The sequence below is a fragment of the Amblyraja radiata genome, chromosome 39 (genome assembly GCF_010909765.2).
Source record: "Amblyraja radiata isolate CabotCenter1 chromosome 39, sAmbRad1.1.pri, whole genome shotgun sequence".
NCBI lineage: Eukaryota > Metazoa > Chordata > Chondrichthyes > Rajiformes > Rajidae > Amblyraja > Amblyraja radiata.
Window position 1 is genome coordinate 15,722,555 of NC_045994.1, and position 27,252 is coordinate 15,749,806.

The following is a 27,252-nucleotide window of genomic DNA, read 5'->3' on the forward strand; positions in this document are numbered from 1 at the left end:
AGTAGACCTTGTACTGGGAAATAATTGTGGATGACAACTATTTCAGCTTTAAGATGGTTGTGGACAGTATAAGACGTTGGTTAGGCTGCATTTAGAGCATTGTGCACAGTTCTGGGCACCATGTTGTAGGAAAGATGTTGCCAAGCTGGAAAGGGTACAGAGAAGATTTATGAGGTTGTTGCCTGGACTAGAGGGTCTGAGCTATAGGGAGAGGTTGAGTAGGCTGGAACTATTCCTTACAATGTAAGAGGATGAGGGGTGATCTTATAGAGTTGTATAATATTATGAGAGGAATAGATCGGGTAGATGCAGAGTCTCTTGCCCAGAGTAGGTGAATCGAAGACCAGAGGACGATCCTTCCATAAGCTAGGGTACTGCCCAATTCACCTCTACCCCATTGTGGACATTGGACTTTGTCTTTGGAACTAGTACGCTACGATGTGTCAGAAGGAACTGCAGATGCTGGTACACAAAATGTGTGAAGAAGGGTCTCAACCCGAAACGTCACTTATTCCTTTTCTCCAGAGATGCTGCCTGACCCGCTGAGTTACTCCAGCATTTTATCCAGTCTATCTTTAGTGTGCTACAATGCTGGGAACTATATTCCACACTCTGTATCTTCCCCTTTATAACATATAACCATATAACAATTACAGCACGGAAACAGGAAATCTCGACCCTTCTAGTCCGTGCCGAACACGTATTCTCCCCTAGTCCCATCTACCTGCGCTCAGACCATAACCCTCCATTCCTTTCCCGTCCATATAACTATCCAATTTATTTTTAAATTATAAAAACGAACCTGCCTCCACCACCTTCACTGGAAGCTCATTCCACACAGCCACCACTCTCTGAGTAAAGAAGTTCCCCCTCATGCTACCCCTAAACTTCTGTCCCTTAATTCTCAAGTCATGTCCCCTTGTTTGAATCTTCCCTACTCTCAGTGGGAAAAGCTTATCCACGTCAACTCTGTCTATCCCTCTCATCATTTTAAAGACCTCTATCAAGTCCCCCCCTTAACCTTCTGCGCTCCAAAGAATAAAGACCTAACTTGTTCAACCTTTCTCTGTAACTTAGTTGCTGAAACCCAGGCAACATTCTAGTAAATCTCCTCTGTACTCTCTCTATTTTGTTGACATCCTTCCTATAATCAGGCGACCAAAATTGTACCCCATACTCCAGAATTGGCCTCACCAATGCCTTGTACAATTTTAACATTACGGCCAGCACACCAAAAGCTTTCTTTACCACCCTATCTACATGAGATTCCACTTTCAGGGAACTTTGCTCTACCTATTCTACTTGATTTTGAACTGATTGTATCGCTGTTTGGTATGCCTGCTCCATTTGGATAGCATGCAAAACATCGTTTTTCACCGTACATGTGACAATAAGAAACCTAAACACGTTGCTGGTGACAAAGGTTTTCACATCTGAAGGACAGTAAAATGTGCCGAGCAAAAATGTCACCAAGATAGTGGTGGATCAAACATCAAGTTCCCAGGACATGAACTCTCGTTTTCCCAGAAGTGCGTCCACATTTCTGAGAGAGTGTGATGGACATCTCTCGATATAATTTTCTTGTACTTTCATTGTTGGAGAGCCTGACCTGCCTCTTTTAAGACAGTCCCATGGCACGCACTATTTACTAACTAGATCAACACAAACTGCTGGAGTAACTCAGCGGGTCTCTGACTGTTTGCAGGTCTTCTCCTGAAGCTAATTGGGTGCCCGAGTTCCTGATGGCAGGCAGATAAATTTGACAAAGGGTCTCGACCCAAAATATCACCCATTCCTTCTATCCAGAGATGCTGCCTGCCCCGCTGAGTTACTCCAGCATTTTGTGTCTTAACTTCAGATGAATTTGAAGGTTGTGTTTCTCTAACCTGTTCTCTCTGAACAACCAACTCTGGCGCCCCTGGGCCCAGTCAGCTGAATGGGTGGGAGCAACATGCGTGTGCATTAGCAGTCCGAATCAGAGGAGCATAGGGACAGCAGCGGTTTGATGCCTGCAGGAGGTGTGGAGATGTCGTACTCCTGTGCCACACCTTTCTATGTTCCGAATGCTGTCGAACCACCCAGCCTTACCATGCACTTTCACTATTTGTTTATTAACAACGAGATATGTTTAAGCTAATTGTTACTTAAGGCTGTGTAGGAAGGAACTGCAGATGCTGGTTTAAACTCAAGTTAGACACAAAAACCTGGAGTAACTCAACGGGGCAGGCAGCATCTCTGGAGAGAAGGAATGGGTGATGTTTCGGGTCGAGACCCTGAAGAAGGGTCCCGACCCGAAACGTCACCCATTCCTTCTCTCCAGAGATGCTGCCTGTCCCGCTGAGTTGCTCCAGCTTGTTATCTTACTTAAGGCTACTGAATACCAATGTAACTGTAAACTTTCACCACTCGCCATTGGTCCTAGAGGAAGTTGTGAGGCGCTGTCTAATGGGCCTGTCCCACTTACGTGATTTTTTTCGGCGACTTGCCGGCACCCGTCATAGTCGCAGCATGTCTCCGAAAATTTTCAACATGTTGAAAATCCAGCGGCGACCAAAACAAGGTACGACTCTTTGGGCGATTACTCGCGACCATACAGGTTTCACCCCGCGACATGTCGCCAGGGTGCCGCCTGTATGGTTGTGAGTAGTCTCTCAGTCACCCAAAGAGTCGTAGCGTCTTTCTGGTCGCCACTGAATTTTCAACATGTTGAAAATTCTCGGCGACCTATGGCGGGTGCCGGCAGTCGTCGAAAATGTTGCGTAAGTGGGACAGGCCCTTAATGGGGAGAACATGTTGGAGAGAGAGTATTGGTGAGGATAGTGCCGTGCTGCGGCCACTGTGAGCTGCTCATCGACTGTTTTGAAGTTGAAACCGTTGCACAACTATGATCTGGTCCAGGTCAGAGGATGTTGTTTGAATGAACAAGTTCAGTTTATAAATACAGCACGGAAACAGGCCCTTCGGCCCACTGGTCTGCGCCGACCAGTGATCCCCACACATTAACACGTTGCCCATTCCTTTTCTCCTGAGATGCTGCCTCACCCGCTGAGTTACTCCAGCATTTTGCGTCTACCTTCGATTTTAACCAGCATCTGCAGCTCTTTCTTGCACAAGTTAAAGCAAGACCCTGATCGCTTCCCTTGGGTGAATGTACAGTGTCTCACACTGACTGTCCAGGGACCAAACTTTATTCTTTGGTGAAATGCAGAGCATTGATCCTGTGTCCAGCATCAGTTGTAGTTAATGGGTTCCTGCTGTGCCCACTCTTGACACCGGGTATACCCCCTCTCTTGTGACAGGAACACGCAGAGTGGGTCAGCCTGAAAGTACTTTGGAAATGCAAGGAACTGCAGATGCTGATTTATACCAACAAAAAAAAGACACAAAGCGCTGGAGTAACTCAGCGGGTCTGGCAGCATCTTTGGAGAACACAGAGAGGTGACGTTTTAGGTTGGGAGTTCAGTCTGTCCAGACTGATTTTAGGGCATCATGAAGGAGCAGTAAGGTAGAAATCCTGGTGTTTCACAGCAAATCCACACTGTGAATGATATGTTGACACTCATCCAACAGAAACCAAAGCCTCTCGCCCGTTGGCATTTCCTCTTTGCTGACTGTGCTGTGACGTGTGCTTCTGGCACAAACTCAACCAGCTACCTGTGTTTGACTTCACCCTGAATTTCCTTGTTTTCATAACAGATTCTCGCAGTTGAAGTTTACGGATTAAGTTTAGATTTCTTTTGATTATTTCAATAGGCAATAGGTGCAGGAGTAGGCCATTCGACCCTTCGAGCCAGCACCGCCATTCAGTGTGATTATGGCTGATCATCCCCAATCAGTAGCCCCTTCCTGGGCTGGCTTTTGAATAGCGCCCGTCTTGGGGAGTTGGCTCCTCCCTAGGCGTGGCAATGCTCCAGTGATGCAACCTCACCTGCAAGGTGGCTGCAAGGATCTTGTGGTGCGCTGACCTTGGCATGCTGCATGGAAACTAATGCAAATGCTTGGCAGCTAGAACCAGTGAGGCCGTTCCATTCGCCCCTCACCGCCAGCACTGCAAATCTCTCCTTATCACGGCAGATTTGGTTCTGATCTCTTTGGTTATTACGCCCGCCTGTGCGGGGATCAGAACCGAATCAGCCGTGATAAGATTTGCAGTGCTGGTTGCGTGGGGCGAATGGAATAGTTTGAGATGGGCGTCTGATGGTGCGTTGATAGTCATGACTATTGGTGATACGCTGGCTGGCTGGCTATTCCACCATCACTGTTACCTCCAATAATCTCACCGCACCCACTGTCATTCTCACTAGTTCACCCCCCACCCTCCCTTCCTCTCTCATTCCACTGTCCTTCACTCATGGATGATCAGCCACAGTCACAGTGAATGGCGGTGCTGGCTAGAAGGGCCGAATGGTCTTCTCCTGCACCTATTGTCTCTTGTCTCATCCCTCCCTCCCTCCCTTCCTTGTTCATCCCACCCCTTCCCTTCCTTGCACATCCCTCCCACCCCCCTCCCTCGCTCTTCCCACCTCCCTCGCACATCCATCCCACCCCTCCTTCCTTCCTTCCCTCCCTCGCTCCAAGTGCTCCTGTTTCGTCTCGCCTCCAAAGACGTGCGGGTTTGTAGATTGTGGTCTCTGTAAATTGCCCCTTGTGTGTCAAGTGGGGTAACACGGAACTAATGTGAATGGGTGATCGATGGTTGGTGCGGGGTGGAGGGCCTGTTTCCATGCTGTATCTCTAAACTAAATTAAATGGCTATGAGAGGACTGAATGAAGAGCTAGCACGCAGGACTGTCTGAAGAAGGGACCTAACCCGAAACGTCATCTGTCCATTTCCTCCGCAGATGTTACCTGACCCACTGAGTTCCTCCGGCCCTTTGCTTCACTGTAAATTAACAATGGGGTTGTATAGAAGGTGGTTTAGTAAATTTGTTTCTCTCAAAATTCCTAATTGGATAAACAAATAAAATTAGAAGCATTGTCAGCGCATCTTATTTAACTTAGTAAAAAATCCCACGGCACAATTAAAAAAAAAAAAAGCAAAACTACAGACACAACTGTCCTGGCAGATAGTCAATGATATCACAAAGTCATATTACACACCATGTATATGTATGTATGTGTCAAAGATAGACACAAAAAGCTGGTGTAACTCAGCGGGACAGGCAGCATCTCTGGAGAGAAGGAATGGGTGACGTTTTGGGTCAAACACCTTCTCGACCTGTAACGTCACCTATTCCTTTTCTCCAGTGATGCTACCTACAGACTCGTATGCGTGCGTGTGAATAAATATATAAATATAACATGCATGTGTCTGTATGTATGTGTGTGTGTGTGTGTGTTTATATATAAATAATATTAGTGGAATGTTTAAATATAAAATGACAGGAAAATAAATCAGCAGATGTTAAACAAGCATTGGCTAGGACATGAATTGCTGTTTATAATAGGAATGTAGTCAGTGCTGGAGGTATGAAGAGCTGGATATTCCAATGCAGCGTTGGGAGATTTGTACGGTAAATGATGGGCAGGATATTGAGAAAAATGAATGAGGTTGGAGCAGAGGTTGTGTTTTGGTGCCAGAGCAGAGGCCGCTGCAGCTTGTTGGGGCAGATGTAATGCGAGTGGTTTACTCTCCATCTACTGCTTGTTCCTGGTCACTGCGCTCCATGGTGACAGATCATGGGATAAGATCAACCATCAGTCGGTGAGAATAGACACAAAAAGCTGGAGTAACTCAGCGGGACAGGCAGCGTCTCTGGAGAGAAGGAAGGGGTGACGTTTCGGGCCGAGACCCTTCTTCCGACGAGTCAGTGTTTCCCTTTCACCTGACGAGCCTGAAGAAGGGTCTCGATCCGAAACATCACCCCTTCCTTCTCTCCAGAGACACTGCCTGTCCCGCTGAGTTACTCCAGCTTTTTGTGTCTATCTTCGGTTTAAACCAGCATCTGCAGTTTCTTCCTACACAGTTGGTGAGAATGTTGCATCTTCCTCAAGGTGACTTTTGAAACCACATTCTTGACGCTTTCTGTTTGTTACGAGAGCATGTGAGGTAGAATGCTTGTTGTGGGAATCTGTTGACGATGTAGCCCTCATCTCTTTAATAAACACTAATTCATGTCTCGACCGATGCGTTGCTGCTGACACTGACTGATTGACTTCACTGGCTAACGGCTTTGAACGATTTGACGAAACATGCATTGGTGAACCCTCCCTGGTGCTTGGCCGCCTGATGTGAGTGGTCCCTGCCTCAGGAGCTGTGCAAGAACCATGCGCTTGTGGACAGATAGGGCCGGGGGGGGATCTTGATTCTTGCTGAACTCCATCACAACTTTTCCGGTCTGCTGGCGGTGATAGTGTTGTACGACCATGTTTTAAAACCGGTCATAGAACAGGAACAGTGCAAAGTAACACGACTCGCACGTCTTCTCTCTCAACAAGGGGGAGAATGTTTGATTAAAGCAGTCTAACCAACGGTTTGTATAGTATTTGTGTAAAAATAAAACTGACAAGATAGTTCTGCTGCGAATGTTCAGGGCATTAAGCTCCACTGACTTGTGTTCCCTTTGCCGGTTTGTGTCATAGAGACTGCATTCTGCCTTGCCTCTTCCCTGGCTCTCTCTGTGTTTCCCCTCCTGTGCCCAGTGGCGGTGGGTTGAACATGAGAAGCTCTCAGTGCTGACCCTCTCTGTTTTCTCTGCTCTTTTTCTCTTCTGCTCCCAGAATGCGTCCGGACACGATGACCTTAATGAGGCCGAGCCCCGTAAGAAACTTGTATTGGAAAAGAACTCCTTTAATCAGGTGACGGTTCAAATCTCTTCTCTGGCAGTCGCCCTGCCTCCCACTGGAAGCCATGCATGTTTTACATCACCAGAATCAGGATAGGGTGCGAGGCTTTCCACTCTCTGCACCCCCAGTACTAACACAATTGGGAAATGTTAAATGCCTTGTTTAAACAGACCGAGCGGAGATTTTGCCATTGTGACCATTCGCTTAGAAATTGTCCAAATGTAACTCTTCCTGACAGCACTCCACGGTTTCCCACCATCTGGTTGAACAATATGACCGATGAGTACAAGCCTTCCAAGATGTTATTCTGATGTCAAGATTGTTAAGGGTTTGGACAAGCTAGAGGCAGGAACCATGTTCCCGATGTTGCGTGAGTCCAGAACTAGGGGCCACAGTTTAGGAATAAGGAGTAAGCCATTTAGAACGGAGACGAGGAAACACTTTTTCTCACAGAGAGTGGTGAGTCGGTGGAATTCTCTGCCTCAGTGGGCAGTGGAGGCCGGTTCTCTGGATGCTTTCAAGAGAGAGCTAGATAGGGCTCTTAAAAATAGCGGAGTCACGGGATATGGGGAGAAGGCAGGAACGGGGTACTGATTGGGGATGATCAGCCATGATCACATTGAATGGCGGTGCTGGCTCGAAGGACCGAATGGCCTACTCCTGCACCTATTGTCTATAAAACTAGATTTCCATCAACTATTAATATTGGTCTGGACACTCCACAATAGTTTTGTTGGCAGTATCCCTATCTTCAGCTCCATTTCTGATGGCGAACCAGGTTAATGGCCTTGCAGGGGGTTTAGTCATCACTGAGGGAATGTCTGGAGTGAGTTGTGGTCCATTCTGCTGTCCAGCTGTGCTTGCCCCTGGTGCTTGTGTTGCTGTTGTGTGCGGGCAGGTTTCTCTTGTGGCAATGCGGAACACTGGCGTCATGAGTACAGGCCTCGGTATCACCCGCACTGTCACGGTGGCACCCGCTCGGTCCGTGTGAGAAAGAACTGCAGATGCTGGATGAAATCGAAGGTGGACACAAAATGCTGGAGTAACTCAGCGGGCGAGGCAGCATCCTCGATTAGTTACTCCAGCATTTTGTGTCTACCTCCCGTTCAGTCTGTGTCTGGTGGTAAATTATGCCCAGAGTGAAAACACAACCTTCACCTCTGACATTTAATCCTTCCATGTGATGTGGCTCCAAACACCACCCAGTCTGCCAGTCCCACCACAGACCCTGAGACTCATGGCTCCTGCACAGTTAGAGGGGAGCTGGGGGAAAGGCCACTCAGCCAGTGGCGTGGGTCTGAACATCATTGCCTGATTGTCTCAGAGACAGAAACCTTCAGAACACCTGGAGAACATGAGAAGGGAAGCAAGAGAACACAGTGTGACCTTTGCCTCTCCACCATCGTCCGATTGGTGCCATGATGCTCTTTGCCTCGTCCCACCTCACCTCAACGCCCTTGTCCTTTAATCCATTAATATCCAAAAGAAATATTGATGTCTGTCCTGAATATCTTCGATGATTAACCCAGAGGACTGTGGAGACTTGGAGAATGTCAATGATTGACTAACCTCTGGGCGAAAGATCTTCTCATCTCACTCCTTGTGTTCCCGACACCTCAGCCCGCACAACATTACATCTGCATCTACACTTTGTGCGGTTCACAAGATCTAATTTGTCGGAACTGCCGGGTGTGTAGGCCCAGTCTATTTGGTTTCTCCTGACAAGACAAGCTCCTGGCCCAAGAATTAGTCTGATGAACTTGTGTTGCATTCTTATCGCAAGAATATCTGGCCTCGCGTGAGGAGACCACAACTCTACGCTGTGCTCCAGTGCAGTCTAACTGGGTCCATTATCAAGTACATGAGTTGCCATGGACCACCTGGGAATGAGATTCATCTTGAAAGCCATTTATGACGATATACATGGGACTCGATAGATCACAAAGCTTTCCTTTGCTAAGCAAAAGTTCATTATGATGGTGGTAGGTGATGATGGTTGATGGTGGGAGAGAGAGCAAACTGTATTTACTTGGAGGAAGTGAATTTTAAGAGGCTTGATCAGAAGGAAAATATATGTCCGTGGCCTTAGCCCTACCCTAAAGGGCCTGTCCCACTCACGTGTTTTTTTTCGGCAACTTGCCGGCACCCGTCATAGTCGCAGCAGGTCGCCGAAAGATTTCAACATGTTGAAAATCCAGCGGCGACCAGAAAAAGGTACGACTCTTTGGGTGACTACTCACCACCATACAGGCGTCACGTGTCGACATGTCGCGGGGTGAGTCGTACCTTTTTCTGATCGCCACTGGATTTTCAACACGTTGGAAATTTTCTGCAAACTGCTTCGACTATGGCAAGTGCCGGCAATTTGCCGAAGGAATCGCGTAAGTGGGACAGGCCCTTTAAGCTGCCCATAGAACATCACCCATCACAATTATCTTTTAATCTCCTCAATCCCCCATTCCCTCTGCTTCCAAGACACTTAATAATCTGGCTGTAACAATCTGGTATCTTCACCACACCCTTTTCAGCTCCGCTTTTCCAAACTTCTCCTCCATTCACTTCTCTCCTGATTCCTCTGTGAAACTCTCCTGGGTTAATATCAACACCAAAGTCTTCATAAATGCAATTTGAAGAAAGCCCCAGCTGCCTCCCCTACTCACAAGTTAGCGTTTTGTTCCCTTGCAGACTAAACTCAGCATTGGCACATCGAGTATGATCGCAGCCAAGCAGCGGAAGCCTTCCACCAGTTATGAGAAGCAGAAAGAGCAGTGTGTGAAATACTTCGATCAGTGGACAGAGACCGACCAGGTGGAATTTGTCGAGAACCTGATATCCCGCATGTGTCACTACCAACACGGCCACATCAACTCCTATCTTAAACCAATGTTGCAGAGGGACTTTATCACCGTCTTACCAGGTATGTGGACAGGGAAGGGCTTGAAGTATTGTGGTCGGGTGTCCGGAGGCTGCATGATTGTATTACACAGGACATTGTTGTTTCCAATCCTTCGTTCTTATCGCATAGCCCTGTTGTCCCCTCCTTTTTCTTCGGTATTCAGTATTTATTTAATATCATTTTCACTGAGTACTTGCAGACACAGAGGAAACAAAAAAACGTTACTCAAATCAGTTTCCATTCAGTGTAGTTAGTAAAAAAAAAAGGATAAATACATAGAGCTTTAAAAACAAATTAAAATTACCATGTCTAAAAACAGAAAGTAGGCCTAAAATTTACAATAGAATAAAAGCAGACATTCCGACCGACAGTGGCTTTACTTTGGCAGGTGGCTAGCTGTCAAAGTATGGACGAGGTTGAATGTGTTGGTGAATGATATATGGGGAGGGGACACAGTCCGTTAATCAGTCTCATTGCCTGTGGGAAGAAGCTGTGGAGCATCCTGCTGGTTTTGCTGCTGATGCTCCTGTACCTCTTCCCAGATGGCAGAATGGAGAAGATGTGGTGTGATGCGTGGTAGGGCTGTGCCTTTCTGGCAACGCCTTCCAGATCAAAATTCACTGCCATTAAAATGATTGTTCCTTATCAATGGCCTTCATCTGTCAAGGTGTGCAGTATGGACGTTGGGATGCGATGTTACAGTTGTACAAGGTGTTGGTGAAGCCACGTTTAGAATTGAGGACCACATCGCTAGTGGTGGGTTTTATTCTGGATGGAGGTCTATGACCAGTGGAGTTCTGCAGGGATCTGTGTTGCGACCTCTTGTTGTTTGTTATATATAGACGACGTGGGTGTAAATGTAGACGGGCTGGTTAGTAAGTTTGCTAACAACACAAGAACAAGAAATCGAAATGGCAAAATGGCCGGAATTTAACACAGAAACAATTGCAAATGAATAATGTTGGGAGGGGGGGGGGGATTCTGCGGTGAATATTGAGAGAAATGCAGATAACGGCAGCAGGTCACTACTCGGTGTGGAAACAATCCAGTGCGCAAGCAGTGGATTTTGTTTTGATTTTTTTTTAGCATTTATTAACAAGACAAAGTACACGGATTTTTAAAACTAAAAAGGAAAGTTTGCCATCTCGTAACAGCATAGATGAGCAGAGTAACCTTGGGGTGTGTAATACATCCCTTTCAACATGTCTGGACCAGAGAAGAGGTACTTTGTAGTTGTCTGCATAATGCAAGAAACACAGCAAGTTCCCAAATAGAACAAACAGTGTGACCCTGAACCCTGTTCTAGAATATTTCTTCAGATCGGCATTGGCAACAGCAGTGCTAGGGAGGACTGCTCTGCTGGATCCCAGTGTCCTGCTTGTTTTACTGATTACACTCTCAACTAGTCTTCCGAGATTTAAAAACGGCTCCGCGCATCTACATCTGCGTCACAATATTCCCGCACAGCCTCTACACTGTAACGGCCTATACTGCTTCTCCGTCTTATTTCAAGCACAGTTAAGGGCCTGTCCTACTTGGCCGATTTTATTCGGTGTCTATCAGTGCCGCCAAAAGATTTTGAACATTTTAAAATCCAGCGGCGACAAAAAAAATGTTGCGACACTTGGAAAAAACACCGCGCATCAAACGTCATCACGCCGCAAGTTTTGTGGTGACCTTGATCTGTCGGTCAATAATGCCGGTCGTCAGCCGAAAAAATGGCCAAGTGGGACAGGCCCTTAGGTCTAAGGAAGAGATCGTCCTGTCCTGGAGCCTGCTGCACCATTCAACAGCCCCGTGCCTGACCATGCCAGTGCCGGTGTCTTTGCCCTCTGCTATTGATTTCTCCTGCCACTCTTTTAGTCATTGTCATCGTCACACTTTGACGCACTTGGTCACTGAGGCGCAGAGTCACACAGCGTGGAAACAGGCCCAACTTGCCCACACTGACCAACATGTCCCATCCACACTTGCCCGCATTTGGCCCACATCCCTCTAAACCTGTCGTACCTGGGCAAGAAAGAACTGCAGATGCTGGTTCAAATCAAAGGTAGACACAAAATGCTGGAGTAACTCGGCGGGCGAGGCAGCTTCTCTGGAGAGAAGGAATGGGAGACGTTTCGGGTCTCAGCCCTAAACGTCACCCATTCCTTTTCTCCAGAGACTCTGCCTCACCCGCTGAGTTACTCCCATATTCATGCTCCTGTCTAAATGGTTCTTAAACGTTTGTGATAATACCTGCTGGATGCTTTTAATTTTTCCTGCACTCTATGATTAATAAAGGCTGTCTGATCTATATCCCTGGGGAGTACTTGCCTCAATATCTGTAAAACAACGGTTTGCCACTGGTATCTACTTGGTGTCCTTGAGACAGCTCCAAGGTGGCACTTATGAATATGATTTTTTTTTTCTCTTCTCCCGTTATGTACTAGGTTTACATATTCTGTTGTGCTGCAGCAAGCAAGAAATTCATTGTCCCATCTGGGACATATGTCAATGAAACTCTCTTGACTCTTGAAGTCTCGGACGCACTTTCCTTGTGTAACGAGCTGTGTTGTGTGTGTGTGTGTTTAGCCCGCGGTCTGGATCACATTGCGGAGAACATCCTCTCGTTCCTGGATGCCCGCTCGCTCTGCGCCGCGGAGCTGGTGTGCAAGGAATGGTACCGGGTCATCTCCGACGGAATGCTCTGGAAGAAACTGATGGAGAGGATGGTGCGCACAGATACCCTCTGGAAGGGGCTTTCGGAGCGGAGGGGATGGTAAGGCGCGCTTGGGGTGTGTGGCGCTTTCAAACAGCACTCAGTCACTTACCCAGGTGGCTCCAACATCACCTCCCAAGTAAAAGACCTCGACCACCACGAATGACAGGCAAAATGCCAACGGTTTGCAGGAACCCTCCCAGCTGTTCTAGGCCAGGAGGCTGCTAGGCTCCTGTGTGCCAGCCCCTTCAATTCCCCTTCCCCTTCCCGTACTGGCCTGTCTGTCCTCGGCTCGGTCTCCTCACTTGGAAGTTGTCATTCCTCCATTGTCGTTGGGTCCAATTGCTGGAAGTTCCTATCCTATCTAATAACACCGCTGTCCATGGCAGCACCTTCACCACAGTTGGTGACGGATGGGCTAACTTTTCCAGCAATGTCCAGGTCCCCTACAGATGATTTAAAAATATATATATAATTACACAATTATTTTGAGAAATACTATTCCTGAATTTGATTTTACTCTGTCCAGGAAGCTAAATTCAGCAAATTGCATGGCAGGTTAAACTTCAAAGGACTACCAGGAGTTAAAATGGAGTTTTCATAGTTTGCATTCTCCTGTCTAAATGGTTCTTAAATGTTTATGATTTATACATTACAGAGACAGTTTAGAGTTTAAGTGTCCTTGCTTCCGATAGCGGAGTTAAGACACTGATGATCCATGTTTCCGCTGAAAGACAGAACAAATTCTGGTGTTGAATCCCCCTGTACCCAGGATCCAGACATGGTGGCCACCTTGATCAAAGACTCCACCAATGTTGTGAAATGCAAAGAATTATTTGCACAGACTAAATATGAATGCAATTTTAATTACCTGATTAAAGTGGCCAACGAAAATGTCTTATTTGTTGACATTTATCTTGTAGCTCCACATCTTCTCTTGGCTATTTAACCTTTGTCATCAGGGGTCTGCATTAATTTGAACCCGGTTGTGTGTCATAAACCACTTGCAGTGGTTCAGTTGGAGAGGAGTGAAGTGGGATGGGGGGGTGGCACGGCTCCAGAGACCCAGGTTCGATCCTGACCACGGGTGCTGTCTGCGTGAAGTTTGCACGTTCTCCCTATGCCTGTGTGGGTTTCCGCCGGGTGTTCCAGTTTCCTCCCACATCCCAAAGACGTGCGGGTTTATATGTAAATTGGCCTCTGTAAATTACCCCTAGTGTGTAGGGAGTGGGTGACAAAGTGGGATAACATAGAACTAGTGTGAACGGGTGATCGATGGGCTGAAGGGCCTATTTCCATGTTGTATCTCTAAACTAATCCAACAAATGTGAGATGTGAAGGTCGACACAAAATGCTGAAGAAAGGTCGCGACCCGAAAGGTCGCCCATCCCTTCTCTCCAGAGATGCTGCCTGTCCCGCCTGAGTCACTCCAGCATTTTGTGTCTACCTTCGATTTAAACCAACATGTGCTGTTCTTTCCTACACAAATGCGTGATGTGAATTCCGTTCCCGATTTACAAAACTCAGATGGTCCCAAAGTGAATATTTGCTCTTAACTTTTTTTGTAAGAATGAGCTTGAAGTTGAGATGATCTGTGAACTATTCGTGAAAGTCTTTGTTTTCTGTGCAGGATCCAGTACCTGTTTAAAAACAAGCCCTCTGATGGTATTTTGCCTCCAGATTGCTTCTACCGATCCTTGTACCCACAAATTATACAAGATATAGAGGTAAGAGCCACAGTTTCTTCTCCAGACATTGATTGCTGAGGGAAAGCCCATCTGTTAAATATAAATCAAAGGTTGAAAGCAAACGAAATGAGTGCAGGCAGCATCTCTGGAGAACATGGACAGATAACGTTTTGGTTCAGGACCCTTCTTTAGATTGATTGTGGTTGGGGGGAGGGGAGGGGGGTGGTAGGGAAAACTGGAACAGAGGAGGGGCACGACAAAGCCTAGCAAATAATAGGTGTTGGAAATAGGCAACGTTTCGGGCCGAAACCCTTCCGGGTTTCGGCCCGAAACGTTGCCTATTTCCTTCGCTCCATAGATGCTGCCGCACCCGCTGAGTTTCTCCAGCACTTTTGCCTACCTTCGATTTTCCAGCATCTGCAGTTCCTTCTTGAACAATAGGTGTTGGATACAGGTGAGGTGGGTTTTGATAGGCAGGTGGTTAGACAGAGGCCAGAGATGAAAAGACAAAAACTGAGGTGGGATTGAGGAGGTGGGCTTTGGTTGCGGGGAGATTCGATAGATGTGTATACATTTATGAAGCATGGATAGGGTAAAACAGTCCATCGCTTTAAGGTGAGTGTGGCAAACTTTAAAGGACATGTGCACAGCGGGTGGTTAATAGGGTTGCCGACTTTCTCACTCCCAAGTAAGGGGCAAAGGGTCAAAATACGGGACAAATTCCCGACGGCAATTCGTTGACCGACTCGGCCGTGGCTGGGTGAATGATGAGTTGGCCCGGGTGCTGGACTGCACACAAAGCCCAGCCGGCCAGCGGGCCAGCTGAGGAGTTTTTGGCCCAAAGTCCAGCGCCCCGTCCAACTCATGAACCGATGATCGGCCATGAGAAGGAGGGGTGGTGGTGGTGGTGTCGGCGGTAAGCGAAGGTCCGAAGGTCGGACAACTGGCCGGGCTGCCGACCGACCGACCGACGGGGCCATGGGCGAGGTGTTGCTGCTGCTGCACTCCATGGGCTGCACTACGTCGGGACGGGTGAGGCGGGTCCGGACGCGGCGCTCCGACCCGACAGTCCCCTCGACCCGAGTAGTAGCGGTCAAACACGGGACAAGGGCGGTCCCGTACGGGACAAACCAATTTAGCCCAATATATACGGGATGTCCCGGCTAATACGAGACAGTTGGCAACCCTCATGGGTAATGCCTGGAACCTGTTGACGGGGCTGGTGGTGGAAGAAGATACGGTGTTGGCATTTAACAGAAACGTGGATAGGCACATAGATATGCAGGGATTAGAGGGACAAGGATTAGGTAAAGGCTGGTCCTGGCATCATTGTGACATTGTGGGCCAGAGAGGCCCGCTCCTGCAATTGTACTTGTCTATCTACGGACGTCGTTGTAAGGCAAATGGGAATGGAGGAAGTTGAGCAACACCAACGGCCTGTTTCTTTTTCAGACCATTGAATCCAACTGGAGGTGTGGACATCATGGTTTACAGCGGATTCACTGCCACAGTGAAACCAGCAAAGGGGTCTATTGTTTACAGTACGATGACCAGAAAATTATCAGTGGTCTGCGTGACAACACTATCAAGGTGAGTGAGAGAAAGTTATTCTGACTCTGAGGTAGACAGAAGTGCTGGAGAAACTCAGCGGGTGCAGCAGCATCTATGGAGCGAAGGAAATAGGCAACGTTTCGGGCCGAAACCCGGAAGGGTTTCGGCCCGAAACGTTGCCTATTTCCTTCAGTCTGAAGAAGGGTTTCGTCCCGAAACGTTGCCTATTTCCTTCAGTCTGAAGAAGGGTTTCGTCCCGAAACGTTGCCTATTTCCTTCAGTCTGAAGAAGGGTTTCGTCCCGAAACGTTGCCTATTTCCTTCAGTCTGAAGAAGGGTTTCGTCCCGAAACGTTGCCTATTTCCTTCAGTCTGAAGAAGGGTTTCGTCCCGAAACGTTGCCTATTTCCTTCGCTCCATAGATGCTGCTGCACCCGCCGAGTCTCTCCAGCACTTTTGTCTACCTTCGATTTTCCAGCATCCGCAGTTCCTTCTTAAAAAAAAAATTCTGACTCTGCTTATATTGTGTGGGCTGTGTCTCTTGACATGTCACAGTGTGTGTAGATGCCAGTTTAAGCCGAAGAGAGACACAGAAAGCTGGAGTAACTCAGCGGGTCAGACAGCATCTCAGGAGAGAAGGAATTGGTGATGTTTCGGATCAAGGCCCCTTCTTCAGACTCGCATTTCGGGTCCGTGATTCCGAAGAAGAGTCTCAACCCGAAACGTCACCCATTCCTTCACTCCATAGACGCTGCCTCACCCGCTGAGTTACTCCAGCATTTGGTGTCTACCTTCGATTTTACCAGCATCTGCAGTTCTTTCTAACGCATACAAGAAACAGCATTCAATTGCATTACTGTTGACGGTGTTTGCCTTTCCCTCTTCGCAGATCTGGGACAAGAACACGCTGGAGTGTAAGAACGTCCTGACTGGCCACACCGGCTCAGTGCTCTGTTTACAGTACGATGACAAAGTCATCATCACTGGATCGTCTGACTCCACAGTCCGGTACGTGTGGCTGCTGGCAATTGTAGTTGGGTTATACAGTGGGGAATTGACACATTGATGTATAAACCTGTACAGCCATCGTGGACAACTCCCTCCCTCGCTCCCTGGAAACCCAGTCTGGGGGCCTGAAAGATGAGGAGCACTGGTCACGTAGGGGGTGGTGGAAACCCCCCCCCCCCCCCACTTAAATCACGGTGGCGCATCGGTAGAGTTGCTGCCTTACAGCGAATGCAGCATCGGAGACCCGGGTGCGATCCCGACTACGGGTGCCGCCTGTACGGAGTTTGTATCTTCTCCCCGTGACCTGCGTGGGTTTTCTCCAAGATCTTCACTTTCCTCCCACACTCCAAAATCGTACAGATTTGTAGGTTAATTAACTTGGTAAAAGTAAAAATTGTCCCTAGTGTATGTAGGATAGTGTTAATGCGCGGGTCTCGCTGGTCGGCGTGGGCCTGGTGGGCCGAAGGGCCTGTTTCCACAAATGTATCTCTAAACTAAATAAGGGGGAGGGATATCACCCCAGGGGGCCACATGAATGGCAACGGTGTGGGGTAAAATTTGTAAACATTACATCACGGCACATTAAATGTTTGTGTAGCCTCCGAGAATGTCGGAAGAATTTCTGCACAGTTCCTGTTTTGGATATTTTTTTTTACTCTGAATAAAGTTTATTTTGAATATCCAATAAAATAATCCTATCAGCCGGGGTTAAAGAGTAACCTGGTACCCTGTCGTGCCTGTGCGGCCAAATTATGGCCCAGCTTTTGCCCCCTTCTCTCAATGCCCCAATGTCAGTAGCTCTGGCTGGTTCTGCTCTGCAGTGAAAGGCTCTGAAGTGGGTGGGTTTGTTTGAAGTTGCTTTGTTTGACCCCCCCCCCCCGCAGGGTGTGGGAGGTGAACACTGGGGAGATGCTGAACACGTTGATCCATCACTGCGAAGCCGTGCTCCACCTGCGCTTCACCAACGGCATGATGGTGACGTGCTCCAAGGACCGCTCGATCGCCGTGTGGGACATGAGCACCTCCACGGACATCACCCTGCGCCGAGTTCTCGTCGGCCACCGCGCCGCCGTCAACGTGGTCGACTTTGACGATAAGTACATCGTGTCCGCTTCAGGAGACAGGACCATCAAAGTAAGATCCCTTCCCGCTCTCTCTGCTGCCGTCTTTCGTGCCCCTTCCTGCATTGCTTTATGCCCGTCCCACTTAGGAAACCTGAACGGAAACCTCTGGAGACTTTGCGCCCCACCCAAGGTTTCCGTGCGGTTCCCGGAGGTTGCCGGAGGTTGCGGGTAGTGGAAGCAGTTAGGGAGACTGACAAAAACCTCCGGGAACCGCACGGAAACCTTGGGTGGGGCGCAAAGTCTCCAGAGGTTTCCGTTCAGGTTTCCTAAGTGGGACAGGGGCATTAGTCACCTAGTTGTATTTCCATTCCAAGGCAAGAGATGGATGGATTCTTGATTGGTACGGGTGCCAGAGGTTATGGGGAGAAGGCAGGAGAATGGGGGGAAGGGAGAGAGAGAGATCAGCCATGATTGAATGGTGGAGTAGTATTGATGGGCCAAATGGCCTAATTCTGCTCCTATCTCTTATGATCTATTGCTCAGCTATAATTGTCCTTTACTTGAATGGTTTTCCAGATGTATGCATATTGCTATCGCAGATACACCAATCCAGGGAAGATGACATTTCGGATCGAGACCCTTCTTCAGAAAGAAGCAGTCTGAGGAAGGGTCTCGACCTGAAACGTCACCTATTCCTTTTCACTAGAGATGCTGCCTGAGCCACTGACTTACTCCAGCTTTTTGTGTCTATCTTCGGTTTAAACCAGCCTATGCAGATCTTTCCCACACATGACATCTACAGTTCCTTCCTACACAATCCAGGGAGGATTACTGTCTCCTTCCTGAATGATAATAATGAATCAAATGAGTAGTTAAAGACAGTGCTGGAGCAACTCAGTGGGACAGGCAGCAATTGTGAAAAAGATTGATAGGTGACATTTCAGGTGGGGACCCATTCTTCTGATTCCTCTCTAACTATAAGGCAGTAGCTCAACCACTACGCCACTATGCTGCCCATCTGGTCTGTTCTGCCCCTCTCACTTCTTCTCTGTCGGTTCCCCTTAGTTCACAACTCCCTGATCTTTCAAACATTGTTCGACCTCTTTAAATACTTCCAACTATCTGAATAATAAAACAACCACAGATGGATCGCCTCTGGTTCCCATCTTAATTTTCCATCGTCTCCCGTGGCTAACCCAGTCCTCGTTGCTCCTTTTGTCCCCTGCGCCTGAGAGGTTTATCCCAACTGCCTGGCTGTCTCAATTACTGCGCTTTAAGAAGAAAGTGTGAATGTAGAGACTTCTCTCGCTGTGTGTGTGCGTGTGTGGTGTACGATGATGACGCATCTCTGTCCATTCCCTCACTAGGTGTGGAACACTGGATCCTGCGAGTTTGTCCGTACTCTGAATGGACACAAGCGAGGCATTGCCTGCCTGCAGTACAGAGACCGCCTGGTGGTCAGCGGCTCCTCTGATAACACCATCCGGTGAGTCTCTTGTCTACTTTGGGTATTTATTGCAAACTGTAGCCCGTAGCAGAAGAGGAAGCTGCTTGTACAGTTATCCCCATTAGCATCCATCTTCAGCAATACAGCACTCCTTCTACACTGCCCTCACCTGCTCAGCCTGTGTTATATCCACGTGTCCCTTCGATAGTCACAATATCTTCAATCACTGTGTTTATTTCTGGCAGTAATGCCACTCTGATGCCCAAATGGAAGCTTGCCATTTAATTATTCCTGGTGCAACTCAAAGAATTGGCAAAGTGATGATGCACTGGCAAGAAGCATTTCACTACACCTAGGTGTATGTGACTAATAAATAACCTTTGACCTTTGAACCTTTGATCAGACAAGTACTTTCGATGATGCTGAACGAGGGAGAATATCTGTAATGAACACTTCCCGTAACGGCTGTGGCATCCGTTCTATCCAGCAGGGGGGACAGTAGGGACACGGATTGGTCTCATCTGAGCCGTACTTCCGGAGGAGCAGCATTCCCAGATGAATTAAGCCTCCAGCCATTTTCCTGAGTAACAGCTTAGTTTAGTTTATTGTTCTCATGTGTACCGAGGGATAGTGAAAAGCTTTTAAATGCGTGCTGTACAGTCAGAGAAAAGACTATACGTGATTAGAGTCCAGCTGTCCACAGTGCACAAATACAGGATAAAAGGTACATTTAGTGCAAATAAACTTAGAGTAAAGATAGTCTGAGGGTCGATGGTAGGATGTTTCAGTTGCCTGATAACAGCTGGGAAGAAACTATCTGGGAAGGGCAGTCACTGGAGGGATTTAAGAGAGTTAGATAGAGCTCTAGGGGCTAGTGGAGTCAATGGATATGGGGAGAAGGCAGGCACGGGTTATTGATAGGGGACGATCAGCCATGATCACAATGAATGGTGGTGCTGGCTCGAAGGGCCGAATGGCCTCCTCCTGCACCTATTTTCTATGTTTCTATCCCTGAATCTGGATGTATGCGTTATTAAACATCTGTGCATCTTGCGTGCTGGGAGAGGGGAGAAGGGGAAGTAAGACTGGATGTCGATTACATTGATGGCCTTGCTGTGGCATCTTGAAGTGTAGATGGAGTCAATGGATAGGAAGATAGACACAAAAAGTAACTCGGCGGGACAGGCGGCATCTCTGTCGAGAAGGAACGGGTGACGTTTCGGGTTGAGACCCTACTTCAGACTAGGTTGGTTTGTGTAATTGTCTGGGCTACGTCCACAACTCTTGCGGTCTTGAATGGAACTGTTCCCAAACTAGACTGTGATGCATCCCAAATAAGATGCTTTCTACATTGCATCAGTAGAAGTTGGTGAGGGTTGTAGAGGACAGGCCGAACCTCCGAAGCCTTCTAAGGAAGCAGAGGTGTTGGTGTGCTTTCTTGGCCATGGCTTTGATGTGACTGGTCCAGGACAAATTGTTGGTGATATTTCTTCCTAGGAATTTGAAGCTTTCAACCAACTCTGCTACAGATAGTGGGGTATCTGTACTGCTTCACTTCCTGACGCCAAGGAGGAATTTGCAGCCATGTCTTGCCATTTGGCAGAAGTGGCAGCTGCAGCAATCTCTTGAGAGTAGCCTGCACTCAAAGTTTGGAAAGTGTTGGGGGTGACGCAGCAGGTAGAGCTGCTGCCCAGCGGCAGAGACCAGGGTTCGATCCTGACCTTGGGTGCTGTCTGTGTGGAGTTTGCACGTTCTCCCTGTGACCGCGTGGGTTTCCTCCGCATTCCTCCCACCTCCCGAAGACGTGCGGGTTTATAGGTTAATTGGCCCCTAGCGTGTAGAGAGTGGGAGAATAGAGCTAGCGTGAATGAATGGACACAAAATGCTGGAGTAACTCAGCGGGTCAGGCAGCATCTCTGGAGAAGGAATGGGTAACGTTTTGGGTCGAGACCCATCTTAAGCCTGAGAGTCGGGGAGAAGGAGTGGGAGATATGGAAGGGTAAGGTGTGAGAAGGACTGATGGATGGTCTTCACGGACTGGGTGGGGCATGCTGTATCTCTGCAGTAACTAAGCACTGACGTCTTGCCGCTGCAGGCTGTGGGACATTGAGTGCGGAGCGTGTCTGCGTGTGTTGGAGGGCCACGAGGAACTGGTGAGATGCATCCGCTTTGACAACAAACGCATCGTCAGTGGAGCCTACGATGGGTAAGCAGAACTTCCCAAAGGACCTTGCTTTGAGATTATGGTGCAGGAAACAAAATGCCTTGACGTGTTCGCGAGCAGTGGTGGGATAATGGCCAGATTGGTGCCTGGGGGGTCAGAGTCAGCAGTGACGGCCTGTCAATGTGACCGTTGTCTCTCCTCTCGCTTCACAGCAAAATCAAGGTGTGGGACCTGGTGGCTGCGCTGGACCCGCGGTCGCCGGCCGGGACCCTCTGCCTGCGGACCCTGGTGGTAAGTTCCCGCGCTTTCCCTGGGTATGGGGACGCCCTGTCTGACCCACTGAACACTAGAGCCAGCTGCACCTCCAGCTTACTTCCTTGTGCACCACCCCACCTCGGCACTGTGGCGCAGCAGTAGAGTTGCTGCCTTACAACGCCGGAGACCCAGGTTCGATCCCGACTACGGGTGCTGTCTGTACGGAGTTTGTACGTTCTCCCCGTGACCTGCGTGGGGAGAATGTGAGAATGTCCTTCGGTTTCCTCCCACTCTCCAAAGATGTACAGGTTTGTAGGTTAATTGGCTTGGTATAATTGTAAATTCGCCCTAGTGGGTGTCGGATAGTGTTAGTGTGCGGGGATCGTTGGTCGGTGTGGACCCGGTGGGTTGAAGGGCCTGTTTCCACGCTGTATCTCTAAACTAAACTCAACTAAACCTCCAACAAAGGAGCCATAAACTGACTTAACAGGAAAGGGACCAGAAGGATTCCGACACGAAATGCCATCGGTTCAGTTCCCTCCACAGATGCTGACCTACTGAGTTCCTCCGGTACTTTGTATTGTAATCAAAATTCCAGCATCTGCAGTTCCTTGTATCTCCCTTCCATGATGGATCTTTTTCCTTAGTGCTGGCTTTTTGCAGACACATATTCAGTCTGCAAACCTGTCTCCACAACAGAACCCCAGTGAGACCGATAGGGGTTAGTCTCTCCTCCAGGCACAGATACTCATTGGGATTGAAAGGGAACAATTCTCACTCTAGTTGAATGAGAGTGTATACCATCTGAAGTGACCATCGTGGAACATAATTCTTTCAGATTAATTAACAGGTAGTTGCTAGTTTTCTGCTGGAGAGGTGAGAAATGGCCTTGATAGTGGGTTATAGACTCGTACACCCATCAAGTGCTCAAACTCACCGACCCTATACTAATCCCATTCCCATCAACATTCCCACAGATTCACTCTCGTGTTGCTATTTCACTCGCCACATTCCCATCTGCACGACCCCAGATTCAACCACTCAGCCACTTTAGAGGCGATTTGCCACTCCAAGCAACTGGCACATCTTTAGTGTGTAGGTAGCACCACCGGAGAAAAGGAATAGGTGACGTTATAGGGTCGAGAAGGGGTCTGACCCGAAACGTCACCTATTTTCTCCAGAGATGCTGTCTGACCCGCTGAGTTACTCCAGCTTTTTTGTGTCCTATCTTTACGATGTGGTAGCGCCCAGCGGAAACCCACGCGGTCACAGGGAGAACATGCGAACTCCACACAGGTAGCACCGAGTTCAGGATTGAAGCGGGGGTTCTGTAAGGGAAGGTGGGAGTCGGGCCTGGGTTTTATGTCTGTGTAACCTCCCTCCCTCTCTCCGGCCACCAGGAGCATTCCGGGCGAGTATTCCGGCTCCAGTTTGACGAGTTCCAGATTGTGAGCAGCTCCCACGACGACACCATCTTGATCTGGGACTTCTTGAACGTACCGTCAGAGCAGGGGGACGGTTCGCAGGCAGCGCCGCGCACCTACACCTACGTGTCCAGATAGGTGGAGCCGCCAGCGGACCAGTCACGGTAAGCACTGCCTCCCTCCCTCTGCTTGAGGAGCTGAGCTGCTGAGTCCGAGATCAAACCCCCCCCCCTTTCACAGAGTGACGTGTTGACATGAACTCACCCTCATTCTCTGCCACAGAAGGCAGTGGAGGCCAATTCACTGGATGTATACAAGAGAGAGTTGGATATAGCTCTTGGGGCTAATGGAATCAAGGGATATGGGGAGAAAGCAAGAACGGGGTACTGATTCTGGATGATCAGCCATGATCATGGGGTGGGAGATTGCAACCTTCACGTGGTCCGCCCTGTTTCAACGAATGCAATCAACGTGCACAATCAAATAAGATCAAATGGAACAAGTTGTCCTACAACTTTAGGCTTTGCACGCCATACGCAAGAAGAAGAAGCCATGATCATATTGAATGGCGGTGCTGGCTCGAAGGGCCGAACGGCCTACTCCTCCGCCGATTTTCTATGTTTCTCCCCCTCCAACAGCATCTCCGCCTCAATGAGACAAAACCAGGAACGGGGTACTGATTCTGGATGATCAGCCATGATCATATTGAATAGCGGTCGGTGCTGGCTCGAAGGGCTGAATGGCCTACACCTGCGCCTATTGTTTATATTTCTATCATGGTTTGAGACTTGACTGCAGGTTTGTAGGTTAATTGGCTTGGTAAATGTAAAAATTGTCCCTAGCGGGTATAGGATGGTGTTAATATGCGGGGATCGCTGGTCGGCGCAGACCCGGTGGGCCGAAGGGCCTGTTTCCGCGCTGTATCTCTAAAACAAAAAAAACGAAATAAAAAGACTGGTGGCATCGCCTCTCTACGTTCACTTTAAGTATTAATGCTTCTCTCTCTCTCTCTCTCTCTTTAGATGCCTGAAAGAATTCCAGCCTTTCGACAGCGAATATACAAACCTGAGCCACACATCCATAATGAAGCGATCGCATTGAAGGGGTTGGCGGGTCAGAGCGGCCTTGGTGCTTTGAGTGAAGAGTGCGAGCGTTTGCGACAGAGGGGAAACCCGTTTCCACCCCATTGCCACACACATCCATCATCGCATCAACAAACGAACTCTCCACATCCATCGCAATTAACAGCCCAAACCCCAGTTAATTTTGAACATTTGTAGGGACTGAAAACTTGAAGGGACTTTCAACGGCAGAAGGTCAAAACAGCAAAATCTTTGTCAAGGGAAATGTGGTCATGGCCGCTGGCAATCGGTGACTGCTTGCACCCAGGTGACCCAAGTGTGTGTTGGTGCACTTTTACACTGTGCTCATCCTCTGCCCTCTGTTCTCTGATAAAGATCCTAGATGGCACTGAGCTCCACAGGTCAGAAGATCCCACAGGTTGACCTCAGTGCCTCTGGGCCCTGGAGTGAGGTGGAGGGTGAACCCAACTGAAGTGTGGCATCCCGGCCATGTCTCTCCCCCCCCCACCCTCCCCCACCATCTCCCATGGCAGACGCAGCCAACCCTCCTCGGACACGGGGCACGGGGCAAAGTAGTACAGCCGTACGCCAAGGAGCGTGGATTGGAAGAGGGGGTGTTCGCTCTCCCAACAACGAGTTTCCTTCAGCACAAAGAGCAGCACGTGTGTCTCTCTGGCACGTAGACTTGGTGGAGCGGCATTGCCATTGTGAATTAGGCTCCGTTCTCTCAGAATGGGGATGGATGTTGTCTCCCGGACAAAAAGCCGCGCCAGAGAACGGAGACTGCGGGCAGAACGGGCGCAGGTCTGCGCTGAACTTCGGGAGTCCCAGGATGAGGCCGGGGATTTCCTTTGAGCCTAGACCCGCGGCTCGGACTCCGCTGCCGTTTGGCCACGCAGCCGGGACTCGGACCACAGGTTACAATGCCAGACCTGGAAGCTCCACACTGCCCTGGCGAGAGAGAGCGAGAGGGAGAGAGAGCGAGAGAGAGGACTCCTGCATGACCCATTGCCCACAGACTGTTTCAGTGAGCTGCCCGCGGGCAAGTGGCCGGTGTGAATCCCGATCAGGAGCCAGCGCACTGGAAACAGGCGGACTGATCAAAGACAAAGAGTGTAGATCTGGTCAGAGTGCTGTTTCAGTCCCCGACAATTATGTTGTATAGTTGTATGCTGTCACCTCCCTTCTGAAGGGGAGGGAGCTTTTGTGTTGAATGAAACCAATGTGCAATTTAAGTTACTTTTGTACAGTTTGTGTATGGTAGAGCACCTTTTCTGTTGGTTTATTTTAAGCAGTTTTTCTTTCGTGTATCAACAAACCTGCGGGCCTCTTGAAGTTGAGACAACAGCAGTGTCTCGTGAGGATGGGTTTGGGTCCTGGGACAACATGTTGGGTTGTTATATCTGCCACTGTTACATCTCTTGCCTGCAACCTCCATCGACTTAACCCTGTTGGGTCAGTGCAGTTGGCGACACAAAGAACTGGGGGGTGGCCGATGATATCAGTGTCCACCTCCACCCCCAGCCAATGGACACGGTGGAGTCCAAAATCTCCAGCATCTCTGCGGCGAGCTGGGCTGGAGGGCGAGCCTTTGGTTGTTGGTTAAGAACGCCGTGATGGTATGAGATCACCACAGTGACCAAAGCAGCAGAGGGTGGAGGACTCCGACACGGGGCTGGCACCGGCCAGAGTTGCTGCTGGGGAGGGACCCTGTTCTCCTCTGGACGTTCCACCATCACCCTCTTCCCACAAGGTGGCGAGCTACCACCAGTGCCCTGAACAAGGTCCCTGCGACCCATCTGCGCCGGTCAAGCAGTTTGTCTTCTCGTGGCCCTCAAGCTTGATTTTCATTTTGAGTTCTAAGTCCTCTCTTCGTTCCTAGACCGTGGCTTTTGGTAGTGAGCTGTGCTATTTTTCTACATTTTCTTTTTTTGTTCTGTGGATTATTTATGTAGTCTTTTTAAAAACAAAAAATTGCATTCTTGAAGAGATGTGGTTTGTGATTAAATTGCAGTTTACCATTCCCCTGACTTGCAAGGATATCGAATGTCAAAATGTCTTTATTTTTAAGAAGGAACTGCAGATGCTGGAAAATCGAAGGTAGACAGAAATGCTGGAGAAACTCAGCGGGTGCGGCAGCATCTATGGAGCGAAGGAAGTAGGCAACGTTTTGGGCCGAAACCCGGAAGGGTTTCGGCCCGATAACGTTGTCTATTTCCTTCGTTCCATAGATAATCAGTCTGAAGAAGGGTTTCGGCCCGAAAAGTTGCCTATTTCCTTCGTTCCATAGATAATCAGTATGAAGAAGGGTTTCGGCCCGAAAAGTTGCCCATTTCCTTTGTTCCATAGATAATCAGTCTGAAGAAGGGTTTCGGCCCGAAAAGTTGCCTATTTCCTTCGTTCCATAGATAATCAGTCTGAAGAAGGGTTTCGGGCCGAGACGTTGCCTATTTCCTTCGCTCCATAGATGCTGCCGCACCCGCTGAGTTTCTCCAGCATTTTTGTCTACCCTGTCTTTATTTTTAGACAGCACGTTGAGACTTTGGTCTCGCGACTACTGCCAGGAGCGACACTAAGGAGCCTTGAATCTCTTTGTCAAAACAATGTATTGGACACGCCTGTCAACCCTCTCCACATGGAAGAAAGCAGACCTGATTTCAAATCCATTGCTCAGGAACCAATCCTATGAACCTTTTCTGCACCCTCTTTGTTGTTCACTTCCTGAAGTTCTGTAACTAAACCTGGGTAGACTACAAGCTAATTGGAGGAACACCATCTCATATTTTACTTGGGCAGCTTCCAACCCATTGATTTCTCTAACTTCAAGTAACCCTTACAACCCCCCCCCCCCCCCCCCATCCATCCCTCCGCCGCCCAAGTCATACCAGCTTCAAAGTCGTCTTGTTGAGTCTCACTGTCGATACTTGGTTTCACCTAGGCCACAGCTAGCAATGGCCTGTTTCCTTTATCATAGTTTTTTTGTTGCATATCTTTCATTCGTTTGTTCCATATCTCTGTACATCACCGTCTATATCTCTCGTATCCCTTTCCCCAGACTCTCTGAAGTCTGAAGAAGGGTCTCCACCCAACCCGAAACGTCACCTCTCCCTTCTCTCCAGAGATGCTGCCTGTCCCACTGAGTTACTCCAGGATTTTGATGCCTATCCTGGGTGGAGTACTGCAGTTGT

At 48.7% G+C, this 27,252-nt stretch overlaps 1 protein-coding gene across 2 annotated transcripts in view; it reads left to right on the plus strand.

The window, feature by feature from the left end:
* The window catches only part of LOC116967488 (F-box/WD repeat-containing protein 1A), a 27,953-nt gene extending 1,847 nt beyond the window's left edge, over positions 1-26,106 (plus strand). The window contains exons 2-13 of one of the 2 annotated variants that reach the window (XM_033014092.1): positions 6,721-6,798; positions 9,472-9,703; positions 12,257-12,443; positions 14,014-14,110; positions 15,524-15,661; positions 16,510-16,628; positions 17,513-17,762; positions 19,060-19,178; positions 21,235-21,345; positions 21,516-21,594; positions 22,959-23,146; positions 24,005-26,106. In XM_033014092.1, coding sequence (XP_032869983.1) covers positions 6,721-6,798; positions 9,472-9,703; positions 12,257-12,443; positions 14,014-14,110; positions 15,524-15,661; positions 16,510-16,628; positions 17,513-17,762; positions 19,060-19,178; positions 21,235-21,345; positions 21,516-21,594; positions 22,959-23,120 — 1,572 coding nt within the window. In that variant the 3' untranslated portion in view covers positions 23,121-23,146; positions 24,005-26,106. The remainder of the gene's footprint in view (positions 1-6,720; positions 6,799-9,471; positions 9,704-12,256; positions 12,444-14,013; positions 14,111-15,523; positions 15,662-16,509; positions 16,629-17,512; positions 17,763-19,059; positions 19,179-21,234; positions 21,346-21,515; positions 21,595-22,958; positions 23,147-24,004) is intronic. The other variant, XM_033014093.1, reaches the window with a different exon arrangement.
* Positions 26,107-27,252: the final 1,146 nt, after the last annotated feature.